Source organism: Triturus cristatus, chromosome 2_2 (genome assembly GCF_964204655.1).
Source record: "Triturus cristatus chromosome 2_2, aTriCri1.1, whole genome shotgun sequence".
NCBI classification, from domain to species: Eukaryota; Metazoa; Chordata; class Amphibia; order Caudata; family Salamandridae; genus Triturus; species Triturus cristatus.
The window spans coordinates 948,985,172-949,002,050 of record NC_140582.1 but is presented as its reverse complement, the minus strand read 5'-3'; the positions used below and the strand labels follow the sequence as shown (position 1 = coordinate 949,002,050).

The 16,879-nt window shown below is 44.1% G+C and overlaps 1 protein-coding gene across 1 annotated transcript in view; it reads right to left on the bottom strand.

Moving 5' to 3' along the window:
* The window catches only part of KCNIP4 (potassium voltage-gated channel interacting protein 4), a 618,256-nt gene that overhangs the window by 177,040 nt on the left and 424,337 nt on the right, over window positions 1–16,879 (bottom strand). The window contains exon 3 of the mRNA XM_085643329.1: window positions 9,687–9,756. Coding sequence (XP_085499455.1) covers window positions 9,687–9,756 — 70 coding nt within the window. The remainder of the gene's footprint in view (window positions 1–9,686; window positions 9,757–16,879) is intronic.

The following is a 16,879-nucleotide window of genomic DNA, read 5'->3' as shown; positions in this document are numbered from 1 at the left end:
TATCAGCCGTCATCAGCCAGGATAGCTTGACTCCAGTGGCGGAGTGAGCACGGGTCCCACGTCTGGGAATACCCATCCCACTTAGGGCGAAAAGCGTTACAACAAACAAATGATGGACGGAATGCTGACAATGCAGACATTCTCCCCCAGTCAAGAGATCTGGGTTAAATCCATCGTTCATTTGCCCACTACGCCACCCCAGTTTAGACATGGCCATATGCAAATCAGTCTTGACCCTGTGCCTCATGGGAACAGTCCAGCCCGAACTGCCAAGCCATGTCTTCCCTGGACCGGAATAAAGCATCCTAGGACCGGTTTCTGGCTATCAGCCGTCATCAGCCAGGGGTGGTGTAGTGGGCAAAAGAACAATGGATTTAACCCAGATCTCTTGACTGGGGGAGAATGTCTGCATTGTCAGCATTCCGTCCATCATTTGTTTGTTGTAACGCTTTTCGCCCTAAGTGGGATGGGTATTCCCAGACGTGGGACCCGTGCTCACTACGCCACTGGAGTCAAGCTATCCTGGCTGATGACGGCTGATAGCCAGAAACCGGTCCTAGGATGCTTGATTCCGGTCCAGGGAAGACATGGCTTGGCAGTTCGGGCTGGACTGTTCCCATGAGGCACAGGGCCAAGACTGATTTGCATATGGCCATGTCTAAACTGGGGTGGTGTAGTGGGCAAAAGAACGATGGATTTAACCCAGATCTCTTGACTGGGGGAGAATGTCTGCATTGTCAGCATTCCGTCCATCATTTGTTTGTTGTAACGCTTTTCGCCCTAAGTGGGATGGGTATTCCCAGACGTGGGACCCGTGCTCACTACGCCACTGGAGTCAAGCTATCCTGGCTGATGACGGCTGATAGCCAGAAACCGGTCCTAGGATGCTTGATTCCGGTCCAGGGAAGACATGGCTTGGCAGTTCGGGCTGGACTGTTCCCATGAGGCACAGGGTCAAGACTGATTTGCATATGGCCATGTATAAACTGGGGTGGTGTAGTGGGCAAAAGAACGATGGATTTAACCCAGATCTCTTGACTGGGGGAGAATGTCTGCATTGTCAGCATTCCGTCCATCATTTGTTTGTTGTAACGCTCTTCGCCCTAAGTGGGATGGGTATTCCCAGACGTGGGACCCGTGCTCATTACGCCACTGGAGTCAAGCTATCCTGGCTGATGACGGCTGATAGCCAGAAACCGGTCCTAGGATGCTTGATTCCGGTCCAGGGAAGACATGGCTTGGCAGTTCGGGCTGGACTGTTCCCATGAGGCACAGGGTCAAGACTGATTTGCATATGGCCATGTCTAAACTGGGGTGGTGTAGTGGGCAAAAGAACGATGGATTTAACCCAGATCTCTTGACTGGGGGAGAATGTCTGCATTGTCAGCATTCCGTCCATCATTTGTTTGTTGTAACGCTTTTCGCCCTAAGTGGGATGGGTATTCCCAGACGTGGGACCCGTGCTCACTACGCCACTGGAGTCAAGCTATCCTGGCTGATGACGGCTGATAGCCAGAAACCGGTCCTAGGATGCTTGATTCCGGTCCAGGGAAGACATGGCTTGGCAGTTCGGGCTGGACTGTTCCCATGAGGCACAGGGTCAAGACTGATTTGCATATGGCCATGTCTAAACTGGGGTGGTGTAGTGGGCAAAAGAACGATGGATTTAACCCAGATCTCTTGACTGGGGGAGAATGTCTGCATTGTCAGCATTCTGTCCATCATTTGTTTGTTGTAACCCTTATCAATTGGTGTCTTAATTTGCCACTACCATCTCAGTGCTACATCCTGACAGATTTGCAGGATTGTCATGCTTAAGCGTTGTGTTTTTAACCAGCGGCGGCTAGTTGGGAAGGGACGGTGGCAGGGCAGGAGGGGTTGGGGGGTTTTAAAAATATTTAAAAAACATTTACCTTTTCCGCCGTCTCTCCTCCATTTCCGCTTCTGTTCTCTTCCTGACTCCAGTCCTGAACAAGCTGCAGGAAACAACCGGGCACATAGGCTCTCCTGAGCCAATCACAACACTGCAATGCAGTGTTGTAATTGGTCTGAGCTATGTGTATCAGTGCTCAGAGGGGGACAGGGAGCCTGTGCACATTCCCCACCAGGCTATGCAATACAGCCTGGTAGGGAAAATGCAAAGTGCCCATGAATATTTGGCCGGGCTAAGAAGTCCAGCCAAGCAGTGGTGTGACACTCCTTCGCCTTAGCAGAGGCGCCACCACTGTTTTTAACAAGAGGGTCACAATATCAGTTTTCAGCTGTGAAGTTATGTGGCATTTAAATAAAGAGGCATTTATTATAGTTTTGACTTCAGGGTAAAAGACTGGAATGAGTCTTTTAAAATGTTTTGCAGGGATACGTTCAAGATGTGGGTCCAGGTAGTTCACTTTTCACTAGTAAGGTCTCCACATCTTTTTCTGTGAGCAGCCAGCTAAGATGCATAGGTTAATGAGTTGTCAGCCCTGGAATGGAGAGAACAGCACTGAGTCTCAGTAGTCTTTCAAACAGCCTGTATCTTGTCCGTGAACCGCTTTGCAAACTCTTTGCATTTAGCAGTGGAGCCTCTCAGATATTGCTCATGCCTATGCATGCTAATTTCTGAAAAAGAAATATCAAGATGTGAATTGACGAAACTAATGTGTGCATTGAGACAGAAAATAGGCCCCACACACCAAAATAAAAGTGGCCCCCATTAGTGATTTAGATTGCTAAAGAAAAGTGCAACATGTCTGCAAATTGGGACAGTTTTAACCTTGTATAGATTAGGCCTGGGCTAAAAATCCGTTCCGCTCGCGGAAATTGCGATAATTTGACATTTTCGCGTTCCGCGGAGAGCGCGAAAATGTAAAAATTTCCGCAATCCGCATTTTACAGGAAATTTGTCGCTTGCTCGCGCTGTAAAATAATACATTCTCGCATGCGCGCGATCGCCTTACCTGAATCCCCGCATTTGCCGACAAGTTTTCCTGATCCGGTCACGTTCTCCAAGAGATATTGGATTGTTGGTAGCCACTTGCGCTGTCTCACGACAGTTCGCGCCCGCAGTAACGTCATTCGTCGCGCGATCACGTCTTTCTTCTCGCGATCATGCACCGCGAGACAAGTGAAAACAAGATGGCCGCGCCCGCGAGCAACCGCATGGGTAAGTTGGCGAGCCGCGACCACGCAGAAAATACCGCGAACGGGCGTCTTCGCGATATTTCCGCGTGTCTGCGGAGATTTTTAACATTTTCGCGATAATTTGCGGAAGTGAGTTTCGCAAATTCTGCCCACCCCTAGTATAGATATGCTTGTTAGAACTGCTAACATGGCAAAATTGGCTTAAGCCCAATTGGCACATTTGATTGTCAGTCGCTAGTAAAGTGGTACTACATGTACCCAGGGCCTGTAAATGAAATACTACTAGTGAACCTATAGCACTTATTGTGCCACCCACTTAAGTAGCCCTTGAAACATGTGTCAGGCCTGCCATTGCAGACCGTGTCATCAATTTTAAACTACCATTTTGACTAAGCAAAATAAACCTTTTGCAAGGCCTAAACATTCCTTTTTAATACATGTAAGTCACCCGCAGGATAGCTCCTAGCAGTCCATAGGGCTGGGTGCTTTCTATTTAAAAAGTTGCACATTTTCCATGTCCTGATAGAGAAAAAATCCTAAATTAGTTTTTCTCCCACAGGACAACATTGGGTTACCTAATTCAATTTATTAAGTGATAATGTTAGTGTGGGAGCAAGTAGGTATGTCATGTTTTGGGTCTGATGAATTGTAATATAAAATCCTCTTTAGTTGTAAAGACGGATTTGAAGTCACAATTCTGAAAATGGCATTTTCACAAAGTTGGCGTTTTCTTGCCCTAACTATTTGGTGTCAGCAGCTTTTTCCTGGGTCACACGATTAGGTGAAGCAGGTGGTTGGTCCTCTCAGACAGTAACACAATAGAGGGTCTGGGAGTTGTCAGGAAGGGCCATCCTAATTTGATGAGGGGCGGAGTTTTCACATATCCCACATGCATTTCAAAGACACTGCCTTAGCTCTTACACAGAGTACTTCGCACTAGCCTATTTTTCTTGAAGACAGACTGAGACCAGGGCAAGGCAACAGGAAGTCCCACACACCCCTAGAGGGGAAGGTTTTAGACGCTTCCTCCACTTCAAAGTGGACACCAGGTATAAAAAGAAGATCACCATACCCACTCTTCAGTCCACTCCTGGACCTGTGGATACTACATACAAAGGACTGCCCAGCTGACCTGCTGCACTGGACCTGCCTGCACTTGCAACTGGACCTGTCTGAGGCCTACAATGATGTATGAGAAGGAAGAATGGACCTGCACCCTTCATCCCAGATTGAAGTGACTCAAATGGTCAGCTGACTGACCTCCTGTTCTGACCTACACAGCCACACCAAGCTCCAAAGGCCTCCCTGCAACTGACCAGCTGATCTATTGCACTAGAACTGCCTGGACATTCCACCGGACCTGCCTGAGCCCTGCTGGCCTCTGCTGCATTACGTTCCTGATGCCCTAGCGATCCTGAGCCTCCCAGGTCCTGGGTCCTTGATGTGGCATCAAATTAGTTCCTCCTTCAAGAAAACGTTAAATCCAGGAGTTTTGGGCTCTTCGCGACTGGGAACAGGCCTGTTCGTGCCAAGATCTTGCCATCCACAGTAACTGACAATGCGAAGCTCCCGTGAACCCGACTCCTCGCACTACAGCAACCTCTTGCACCAGCAGCGGTCAGTGCAGGTAAGAGCAGTGGGGCCGATTAGGGGGGTATAAAAATTATTTATTTATTTAACTTTTGCTCGTGGGCATCTGTCGCATCCCCCCCCACCCAGCCCCACCACCCTACCGCTCTTATCTGCATGGGCTGCTGCTGTCCACTACTATACTTACTATAAATCTTTGAAATTGCATATCTCCGGTTCGACTGATTGGATTTTTGTCAGGTTGGTGTCAAATACTTAATTACATTTTACTCTCTGTGTCTAGATTGATTTGGGATTTTTCGTGTGTTGTGTTTCCACTTTATTACTGTTTGTGTACTGCATAAATACTAGACACATCGTCTCTAAGTTAAACCTTATTGCTTTGGTGCCAAGCTACCAGAGAGTTAAGCACAGGTTAAATAGTGGCTTTTTTGTTCAGCATGACGAGGATTGGGATTGTTGCCTTAGTGTGGCTTCCCCCACTCAACTAAAAAACACTTTCTTACAGTTGGGAAGAAGGCTTACCCAATAATATTGTGGTCATGTTCATCCTTGACGACCCTAATTACTCAAGGTCCACTGATTGGGTCCCTGTACCACACATGGCAGCTTATGAACAATTCAGGATTAGGAATCCACTTAAAAAGGTAGTGAACAGAGCCCACAAGGAAGAATGTCCTAGGCCTTCCAATCAGGATATGGTGGCGAAAGCTGACCTGAAGATGTCCACTTTCTTGGAGAATCTATAAAAGGAACCTCCCAAATTAATCTATGTCCAATAAAAGCATCACATTTGCCAATTGAAACTCCAGCGAGTTGAGGCTGGCCACTTGTCTTAACACTGCCATGATGACTGTATGGGGGCCACGCTGCAAAGGTCTCTCCGAATCAAGGCTGAATACACACCTTCTGACATACTTTAACATCTAACATCCTTTACACTGGACCCCAGGAGATAAAAGTGGATGCTTTCATGAAGCTCTGCAGCAACATGGTTCACTATGCCTTGTCACCCGTTCTATTGATTCCAAGGATGGCAGTTCAGGTACCAGTCCTTTTAAAACTGTTTATTTCCTCATGGAACAAGCCTCGGCAGCTGGTATGAACAAGGAATATAAGGCCACTTGGGCACTGTAGTATCATTGATGTTTAAATTTGCTCAGATATATTCTGATTCTGAAATTCAAGTCAGAACAAATAGACAGGACCTGGCATACGGGACCAGCAATTCCTTCCGATTGGTTATTTCTGCAGATCCCACCTCTTTGGACGGCTTTAATGTGGGAGAACTCCCGTTGATCTGCTGGCTGCGAAGGTGTCCTGAGTTACATAGTCCCCTCAGTAATAATAAATACACACATTTGTGTTACGTCAACAGAGTTATGTTCCTGTTTGTCTCATAAGCCTCAAATAAATTAGAAATGAAGAAGGAAGGACTCTCAGCTAAATTGGTGACCCTGCTGTGTCTCTGGGTCTCCGACGTCCACTCATTGGACTTTGACAGTAAACTGTTTATGCCTTAGGACTTTTAGAAAGAGGACTATGTTCACAAATAGTTGGTTTCCTGTCTTGCTACTCTTTCTGAAATTAAACTGTGTGTTGTTTAGTGTTTGCAAACAAAGGAAGAAGTTATGAGCTTTACTCGATAAGTTATACTTAAAACCTGTAAACGTTATCACTTCCCTAGTTATAAGACAGCTTTGAAAAAACAAATGTCTTGCCTCCAGTCCTAACTTAAAATGCAAATCGTCCTTGTTAACATAAAGGAAAGTTTAGAGTATATTTCCTCTTCTTGTTCGGTGGGGCGAGGGCCACGACAGGGATGCCCGCTCTCACCTTTGTTGTTTGCATTGGCTATTGAGCCGCTGGCTGTGCATGCCCAGTCGGGACGACATTATTTTGGATTAGACCTAAGGGGTGAGGAGCAGTATATCTCACTTTACGCCGACGATTTACTTATGTATCTGGCTAACATGGAGGAAGCTCTGGATGGAGCGATGACGTTACTCTCCGAGTTTGGAAGGGTGTCGGGTCTAGGGGTGAGATGGACAAAGGCTTGTTTGTTCCCGGTGACCCCGGTCAAGGGCATCAGGTGGGAGCCCTGTTGTTTGCCCTATCTTGGAACTAACATCTATCATGCGTCCCATGATTTTCTGGAAGGGAACATAGGCAGAGCCGTGCGGGGGCTTAAGGGTAGTGTTGCATTTTGGAGTACTTTGCCGCTTTCGGTGATTGGATGGGTAGCTCTGTTAAAGATGGTGGTGCTCTCACGATTGTTATATTGTTTCACAACCCTACCGATCTGGATACCGGGAACCGTCTTCAGACAGCTCCGTTCACTGGTTGGGGGGTTTCTGTGGGAGAACGGTAGGAGGCGGGTAGCGCTGAACACGATGATGCGTCCGAGGGCCGAGGGGGGACTGGCGGTGCCAGATTTTGAGCTCTATTATTTGGCAGCCCAACTGCAATGGCTTAACCAAGCGGTGGCGCTGGAATTTAGGGGCCCTGCTGGCCCAGTGGGATGGTGGATACCGTGTCACGTATTGTCCTTTATAGTACTCCAGCAGCGGATGTGTCTGGTGGTGCTCATTATTGAGAAGTGAACGCTGAGGGCCTGCTGGAATCGGAGTCAGCGCAGAGCTGGAATCTCCTTTCCATATGCTACGGAGATACCTTTGGGTATGTGTACAGTTTTACCGCATGGAGGTGATTGGACTGCATTAGCTGAGTGGAAAGCCCTGGGAGTGCAAGTGTTGGGGGATCGGTATGAAGATGGGGCCCTGTTGCCTTACCAGACAGCAATGCAGAAACATTGGAAGGAGGGACTATTAGAACCGAGGATGACCATGGCATGCCAGTATGTAGTGATGGCAGCATGGACTTTCAAGGCAGTTACGTGTTTATACCGCCGCATGGTGGGAGAGGGCATAGAACCACTGGGGGACTTGCGATGGAAGTGGGAAGGGGATATCGGCATGGAGATACCTGAGACAACATGGGCTCAATTAGTGAGGAGAGCATGGAAATGTACTAGGAATGCCAGGTTTCAGCTGGTACACTTTTTTATATTACACAGGGCATATCTTACCCCGGCTAAGATAAACAAGTATTTTAGAACAGATACTGCCCAGTGCCCGCGGTGTACATTAGGGGACGCGGTGTTTCGTCATATAATATGGGACTGTCCTCGGCTGGGTACATACTGTGAGGAGGTAGTAGGCCTGCTCTGCGACATCACGGAGCGAAGCATTGAGCCGGACATGGGCACCTGCTTGTTGCATTGGTTCCCACACACCCCCAAGACGAAGGTAACTAGCAAGTTTCTGGACCTGGGAGTGTTGCTAGCAAAGAGGGATATTACAGCGCACTGGAAGTCGAGGGGAGGGCCTAGTTTTAGGAGATGGAAGGTAGAACTAACAAAATGGGCGACAAGTGAAAGTATGGTCCGACACCAGCAGGCCAAACGGATGGCTAACGATAAGGCGCTGGAGTCCGCAAGGGTGTGGGAGGCATTAGTGCGGTCCCTGCAGACAGCAGAGGGGGATACAGATGCCAGCTCAGCCATGAGTGCACCAGCGGGCTCACCCTGAAGTATACCCCTGTGCACAGACATGACGTGTGGTGATTCAAATAGAGGGAATAGAGATTGGGAAGTACCGTATTAAAGGTGACATGATCATTGCTGCTAAGCGAGTTGTTGCTCTAACTTGTATTGACAGCAGATGGTAGGGACACACCAGTGGCAGTGTGTGGGGTGGGAGGGGGGTGGATGACTTGTTATTGTTTCAGTTGTTCAATGAGCAAGAAATGCATACCCATTATTAGCAGTTTTCCACAGATATCTGCCGGTAAACTGCACGATGCACTCAAAAAGATGTATTGGGAATGGACTACAGGATATTTCTTGACCATGTAACAAAACAGGACTGAGCCAAACCTGATAAAGGGGATTTTGCTTAAGAAGAAAATGGGGGTTCAGTAAAGGTGTATAAGTTGTTTGTTGTTGTGTGAGATAAAATCAATAAAAATATATATTTTTTTTTTAAATGAAAAAAAGGCGTTAAAAAAAAAAAGGAAAGTTTAGAGTATATAAAGGAAGTGAGGCTAGGTTTAGCCCATTACGATATCAGGGTGGTTGCTTGTCGCAATGTATTATTAACATGATGGATTGTTATGATGATTTGTGGTCATTTGTTATCTGTCCCTGGTCTTGCTGTGATTATTTTATTTTGACCTAGGGATTCAGAAACATTTGGTGGTGATGGGGCTCTATACTGAATAAGATGATGCATATCTGAGTATGAATAGATGTGTTGCACAGACTCGGAGGAGCCCTAAAGACCCATTTGTTGGGATCTTGAATTGTAATTTTTTGTTTCTGATCATATGTAATTTATTTCTTGGGGCTAATGGGAAATATATAAGTTATTCTTGTTTAGCTATTATTTTCAGAAACGAGATTTCAAAAGTAAATTCCATGTCTCCATGCCCTTAATAATATGTAAACTTTTCTGTAACTATGAACTTTTCAATTCACCACAGGAATTCCACAGGTTAAAACATTTTAAAAACCTAGTTAAGCCCAATCTTAGTCAATAGGTGACCTGTGGCATAAACCCACAGTGACATAACATCCGATGTTATCGTATTTATTTATTTGACTAATTATGCGGTGTGCTGATTTTCAAAGTATGCAATTTTATCTCCAATACTTTTAGTATGTTACAATAATGTTTGTGAAAATGATAAAACAACCGAAGAACAAATCAATGCCCCCCTTCCCCTATGCAAAGTGGTAATAAATGCAAAAGTTGTCACTTTATGCATACATAGCTAATAATACTTTTAAGAACAACATTTGAAACCGTTCCATCAGTCAAAGCGCTTTTTAAATAATGGAACGAGGCGAGTACATTCTACATTTGAAATTCAGTTTGATAAAATCCTACTAATTCCATCAGAACAGTACTCACCTCCATGTGGAAAGAACTGAGAATAAATTCCTTTGAAGGTCTCCTCGTTAACCACTCCGCTGGGACATTCCTAGAGAAAGCAGCGGACAATCAATATGAGAAGCACTCTCGCTGAATGTACACTCATCAGATTTACACATGGGGTCTGAAATATATGTGAGGTTTAATTATTTAGAGTTCTGTTGTGCTATCTGATACTTTACATTCCTGGTACACATACGCTGTCTTCACGCAGTCCTTTCTGAAATTGCAGAGGCAACGTGACAAACATTCATTTTTCTGAATTCCTGAATATCAGATACTCTTAAGTATTTAAATGGGAGTTTAGTTAAATCATTTTGATATCTAACTTGTTCAGTACAACTTAATTTTCCAGTTCCATGGTTTCTGATTGCTCAATTTGTATTAGTGACACCTATACTGTACACAATCAAATGATGTTCACATTGTAATACTGTTTACCAGGAGATCATTTTCTGTCTAAATCACATTTATTGCCACATACTTTTTTTCTTTTTTTTTCTCTTTTTAAAGGATGCGACCATGTGGTTTACATACGTGGCAGGCGAGGCAGTCAGTGTGTCAGTTATTTGCTTCAGAGTGGTGAGTACATGTGAGTGTGTGTGAACACCCTTCAGGTCACAGTTTCGAACCCCAACGAGCTGACACTTTTATCGTTTTGTCATTGATAAAATAGGTGTCATAACTAGAACCATCTGAGGCATGGGCAAAGAGGGCATTTGCCCACAGCCGCAATCTTTAAAGGGTACTCCCCAAGTAAAAGTAATCAGGAAAATCAGATTATCAAGTTAAATTATTGAAGTGCTCTTTATAGTTTGTTTAGGCCTGATTCACAAAGGTAAAGTTAGACCAAAAGTCTAAATTTACTACTTTTCGGAATTCACAAAGGTAAGTTAGACTTTTGATCTAAGCTTGACTTTGGGTCCAACTTTACCTTTGTGAATCAGGCTCTTAGACTCCCGGTCTAAACTTAAGGCCGGATTCACAAAGGTAAAGTTAGACCAAAAATCTAACTTAGATCAAAAGTCTAACTTACCTTTGTAAATACCGAAAAGTAGTAAGGTTAGACTTTTGGTCTACGTTAGACTTTTGGTCTTACTTTACCTTTGTGAATCAGGCCCTTTGACTTTAGTCAGAGACAATCTTAGACAGAATTTTATAAATGACCAGATAGCATGAAAGAGGAGGGGTGAGGGGATAGCTATATGAAAGAAGCCACAGTCACCTAAAGAGAGAGAGAGAGAGTTCAGGAGAAATCAGTAAATCTGGAAGAAAAACAGAAATGAAAGGGGCAAACAAATAGAAAGTGTGCAGGAAAGAAAGGAAGACAAAGGAGGACAGAAGCAGTAACATAACGTGCAGCAATACATACAGAGAGATGATATAAACAATGAAATGAGGAAAAGGAACGATGCAAACTAGAAGTGTAGCTCTCTGAGTTGAGGCATGATATTTGTGCTGTGGGGGATGTTGAGGATGACTGTGGAGAAGGTGTTTTGGGCGATCTGGCCTTTGTATGAGCTGAATCATGATGCCGACGTGGAGTGTGTTGCCGTAGTCTGGTCTGCTTGGAATGAAGCCCTGGGTGACTGTGTGTCTGGTGTCAGTGGGGTTCCATTTGAATATCTTGCAGAGCATATATAGGATGAAGAAACAGGATGAGGTGATGGAGTTCACCTGTTTGACCATCGTGAGTCTGTTATCCACGATGATGCTGAGGTTTTTAGTGTGGTTAGTGGGGGTGGACCTGGGTCTCAGGTTGGTGGGCCACCAGGAAGAGTCCAATGGAGAGCTCTTGTTCCTGAAAATAAGGACTACTGTTTTATCAGTGTTGAGTTTTAGGCAGTTTTGTTTCAGTTTGCTATTTTTGACATGTAGGTGGTGATGTTAGTCCTTGGGGTGCGGTTCTTGTCTGTGAGGGAGAGGATGAGCTGAGTGTCGTCTGTATAGGAGACATTGCTCACTTCATGGGATCTTATGATGTGAGTGAGAGGTGCCATATAGATGTTAAAGAGGGTGGGGCTCCTTGATGATTCTTGACGGTCTCGGCAGATGAGGTTCTTGGGTTCAGAAGTGTAGGGTAGGAGGCTGATTCACTGGATCCTGTCGAAAAGAGGCCACCATCTGAGTATTCCGAATTTGTGGAGTCTTGTGAAGGGGTGCTCTGGGATATGGTATTGAAGCCCGTGTAGAGGTCAAGTATTATGAGTGCTGCAGTTTCCTCTTGGTCCATGATGGTCCGGATGCCATCCATTGCTGAGGGTGGCTTCTTGGTTCTAGATGTCTTAGGAGGCGGTGTTGTTCAAGATGATTGGAGAGTTGTTTCTCCCTGACTTTGGATGGGAAAGAGAGGAGTGAAATGGGTCTGTAGTTGCTGATCTATTTTGGGTTTGCTGTCATTTTTCTCAGGAGAGTTGAGATTGCTGCATGTTTCCTGCTGTCTGGGAAGGTTCTGCTCTGGGTGGAGGCATTTTTGATGGTGGTGAGGTGGGAGCTGATCAGAGTTCCTCCTAGGTTGTAGATATAGTGGATCAGGGGGCAGTGGGACACCAGAGTGGGGCGAGGGGTTTCCAGTTTGTGATCTGGTGGTCATATTTGGTGGCGGTAGGCATTTGGTTGATGAGATCTTGTGTCTTACGTTGGCAACAAAGTTGCGTTAGATTTTTATATTTTTGATGTGAAGTAATTTGGAGAGGCTGTAGCACAGGTCTTGCGATGAGGTGATGGGGTTGGTGTCAGCTGGGGGAGTTCGGAGAATTCTGTGATGATGTTGAAGGGAGCTTTGCAGTAGCTGGTTTCTAGTCTGAGAGCAAGGGCTGTTTTTCTAGACTTGTTGATTTGGGTGTGATAATTTCTTAGTGCCGATTTGTTTGTGTTTCTGGAGTAACAGCTGGTTCTCCATCTTCTCGCCAGCTGTTTGCAGTGCTGTTTGGAGTTTCTAAGGCTTTCAGTGTACTAGCTGGCTTATGTGTTGGTTCTTGATTGGCTGACGACCTTCAGCAGGGTGAGAGTGTCTGAGCAGTTTGTGTTCCAGTTGTTGAAGGCTTTAATGTTGGAGTGCAGGTCGCCTATGAGGTTTGGATGGTGGGCACTGAGGGTGTTCATCATCTGTTTCTGTTATCTTGTTCCAGCTGGTCTGAGGTCGCTAGTAATTTTGGCTGCGTGGAGTTGTGGTGCGTTGATGAAGAAGTGGACCATGGAGATGTCTGTTCAAGTTAGCCGAGTGAGGTGGCTTAATTAATTTTGTTGCTTGCTGTGAAGATGGGGTTGAGGGTGTGTCCTGCATTTTGTGTTGGGCCTTGGACGAGCAGGGTGTGTCCAAGGTTCTCTATGCTCTTAAGTTGGGATTTTTGGGGTAGTCGAGATGGAACCTGAGGTCGCCGAGTAAGAAGAAGTCGTTTGAGCTGATGGCGATGGAGTCAATGAGGAGATTCCTGAAGGTAGTTTGTTGTCCGATGGTCGCTAAGCTATGGTGCCTTTGATGGTGGTATGGGTGCGAGCTTGAAGTTGGAAGTGCATATGTTCCATGAAAGCTGTGTTCACGTCGGTGAAGGTGGTACAGGTGATAGAGTCCTTGTGGATGATGGCAAGTCCTCTTCCTGGCTTGTTCTGACTGCCCTAGCGGGAGCTCTTGTACCCCGGTGGTATGGCCATGGACCGAGAAAGGTCTCGGTTAGGAATAGGATGGGAGAGCAGGTGCAAGTGAAGTGGCAGTGAGTGCATGAGAAAGGTCCTGCCATGGAGCAGGGTGAAGCTTGAAAGCAGCTGTCATGGGAGTATCCGATGTCGAGTGCTTGCAGGGGGGAGACTGTGTAGCAGTGGTGTTTGGGCAGACCGTAGTCGAGGCGCTATGTGTGTCAAGGCACAGACAGCAATAGACAAGCTTGCTTTTGCGCGAGGGCACACCTGCTTCTAACACTCTCTGCTCAGTTACGCAGTAGCTGCAATTAAATAGGTCCTGGGAGGGGGGAGGACAGGGGTTGGAGAGCAGGGTTAGGGAAGGGCGAGGTGCAAAAGGTGGGAGAAGGCACACAAGGGAAATGCAGGTAAGGAGCGGGGGAGGTGGGAGGCGGGAAAGTGCAGGAGATGGGAGAGTCTCGGGGGGCAGGGTGGAAAACAACTGAAAAAGGGCACAAAAGAAAGCTGGCACAAATGATACCGAGAACAAAGAGAGAGAGAGAGAGTGAAGAAAGCAAAATGGGCACAAAGGATGCAGGCAGAGAGAGTGAGAGTGGAGAGCGAAAGACGGGGACAAAGAAATTGGTCCCACAGTAAAGGGAGCACAGAGGAAAATGGGCAAAAGTGTGAGAGAGAGAATGAAAAGGCACAGGAAGATGGCACAAAGAGTGAGAGAGAGAGAATAAGAACAAGAGAAGGGCACAATAGTGAGTGAGAGATCGAAGTAAGGGTGAGAGGAGCAGGAAAGAGTGAGAGAGAAGGACTGCATAATGAGGTGGGGCCTTAAGACAATGAGGCCAGGTCAGAAAGGGCCTTAGACTGGTTAGAGTACTACTCCAGGTAAGTGGGAGCTGGGGCCCAGGCAGAATAAAGAAAATAGAAGAAAGTTTCAAACAAAGGTAGAAAAATAAGAATGAAGTTTAGGAAGATGAAAAGAAAAATGAAAAAAATGAAGGAAAAAAATATAGGAGGAAGAATGTTACAAAAATGGGAAAAAAGAAAAAATATTCAAAAGGATGAATTTTAACCCTTCTGGGGTGCTCATTTTATCTTGCTGTCCATTCTACCTGCTACTGCTTGTTGTTTCCAATTGCACTGCAGTTTGAACTAGCTGTGATCTTGAAGTTGGGCTACAAATGTGGGTTTATCACCAAAGGAGATGCAAGAAGAAAACCACGGGGTGTAGGGCTGTGGATCCAGCACAAAAATGTCTTTGACACCACCATTGGGAAAGGCCACACCAACTTTTTCGATAAAAACTGTAACATGTCATAAGGGATATGAAATCCCTGACTATTATACAGCATTATTTTTATTTTGTTGTGCACTCTGACTGCTACTGCTTTTTGTCCCTTATTGCAATATACTTTGTACATAGAACTTGCTGTGTTCCTGGAGCTAGAAAAAAACTATGGGTTCAGCACCACGGGAGATCTCCCTAATATAAAGTATAGGGAAATCAATCAAAATTAATTAACGTTTTAAAAACATAATTAAAGTTTTTTGTACTTTAAATGTGAATGTTCTGCATGTATTTTTTTTATGTAGGATAAACGTTTTAATTTTACAGCACCGATAACTTAATTTTAAATTACATTTTTAATACATTTAAGTGCATTACTCTAAACATTTTTTTTTTAAAAGATTTTCAAAAAAGTTAAACACATCTAAAGTAAAATGTTTATATTTATTTATTATCTATAAGACTTACTAAACATTATTTATACAAATAATTTAAGTATTTTTTAAATAATTGAAGTTACATTGAATTTTAAATAGTAAAAAATGTTTCTAAATTATTTTGAAAATAAAATCTTCTTTTCGTATAATTTATTCAACATCAAAATAATGGTATAAATACTTTTAAAAAATTGTTAATTTATTTAAAAATGATTTCCTATGGGGTTTTATTTTAGTCAGGTAACGTCATTATTTTCCATGGTAGGGAGTTGCAGAACCTGTGATAGGATATGAACAGTGCTGGATTTACTCCAGCTCTGAGATGCAGTGCATTTACTACTGTTTTAGGTATTTTTGCTGTTGTAGGTCATTTCTGCTGTACTAACTATAGAAGTGCAGTTGGTGAATACCAATGAGTTTTATGGGTGAGTGCATGTCCCTCCCTATCCCCTTCCCTTAACATCTCTAAACCTTTTCTCAGTTATCCCTAAACCCCTTCCATTTATTCATAAACGTTCTGCATTTCCCAGCCTCACCCCCTTGTCCCTTCCACATTTACTACTGAGAAGTATACCTATGCATCAGGTTGGAGATCTCTGCACAGAAAAGATAGACGAGGTGGCGTTTCAGAACTCCGCAAGCAGGTTAGTGACAGCATTTTTTAATACATTAGTATTACGATTGTGGTACTATTAATATACTCCAAAATGCACTTTTTGAATAGACCACTGTGTCTTTCTTTCTGGCTACCTCATCTTTCTCTCTTTACCTCATTACTCTCACTATGTTCCCAGTCTCTTTACCTCATCACTTTCTCCAATATCTTCCTCTCTCTACTTATGCTCTCTTGTGACATCAACCCTTTTATATCCCACTCCTTTCCATGTCCCTTGCCCTTTTCCATTTCTCCCACTCAGCAGAGCCTGAGGTCACTGTCTCCCTAGGCAATTACACACAGAAAGACAAGATTAGAGACAAGGCAGCAGATGAGAATTAAGATCGGAGAATTCAGATTTCACAATCTGGAATTGTTAAAATCCTTGGATCAGTGTTTTAGTTTGTTCTATTGTTGCAAGAATGGCAATTGGAAAGGGGCATTAACTTTTGGTTACAGCTGCATTTTCAAGCATTATGTGCACAGGTCTTATTTTAGTACAATGAACCAACCCACTAAAGGTCGACCAACTCAATTCAATTCAATTCAATAAGCTTTATTCGATTGCTACATAAGACAATCATAAAAGCACATAGAAAAACACAACTATGCATAATTTATAGCATTAAAAATATCATACCAATATAAAAAACACCTCATTTCATAGCCTAAAATAATATAAATATAATTTCAATATAAATACATTGTAGGATTAAAAACATGATTAAACTCACGTGTGCTGTATCCAAAGAAGGGATTAAGTGAGCAAACAGTTCCTATGTCTCAAGACTTGCTTCAAATAAATTGCTATTCTAAAAGTAATGTGCGCATTATCAAGCTGTTATAATGCAAGTAAAGCAGGTCGACATTGGCGGAGCCCAAACATTTTTAAAACTGGTACCAAATACAATTTCCTCAGATGGATATAAAATTTACAAAATAACATTACATGGATCATAGATTGATTAGAGTTATTATCACAAGGGCAAAGAGGGAGATGTTGAGACCAATCGTTCTTTGTAGGCAAGGTAACTAGTCTATAAAATATTCCTAGTCTGAATCTAGTTAATAAAAATCTATCATAAACTCCGGGTACAGAGATTAAATAGGGCTAAATGTTAAAAGTAGCTAAAATCATCTGGTTATGAAGTACGGTAGG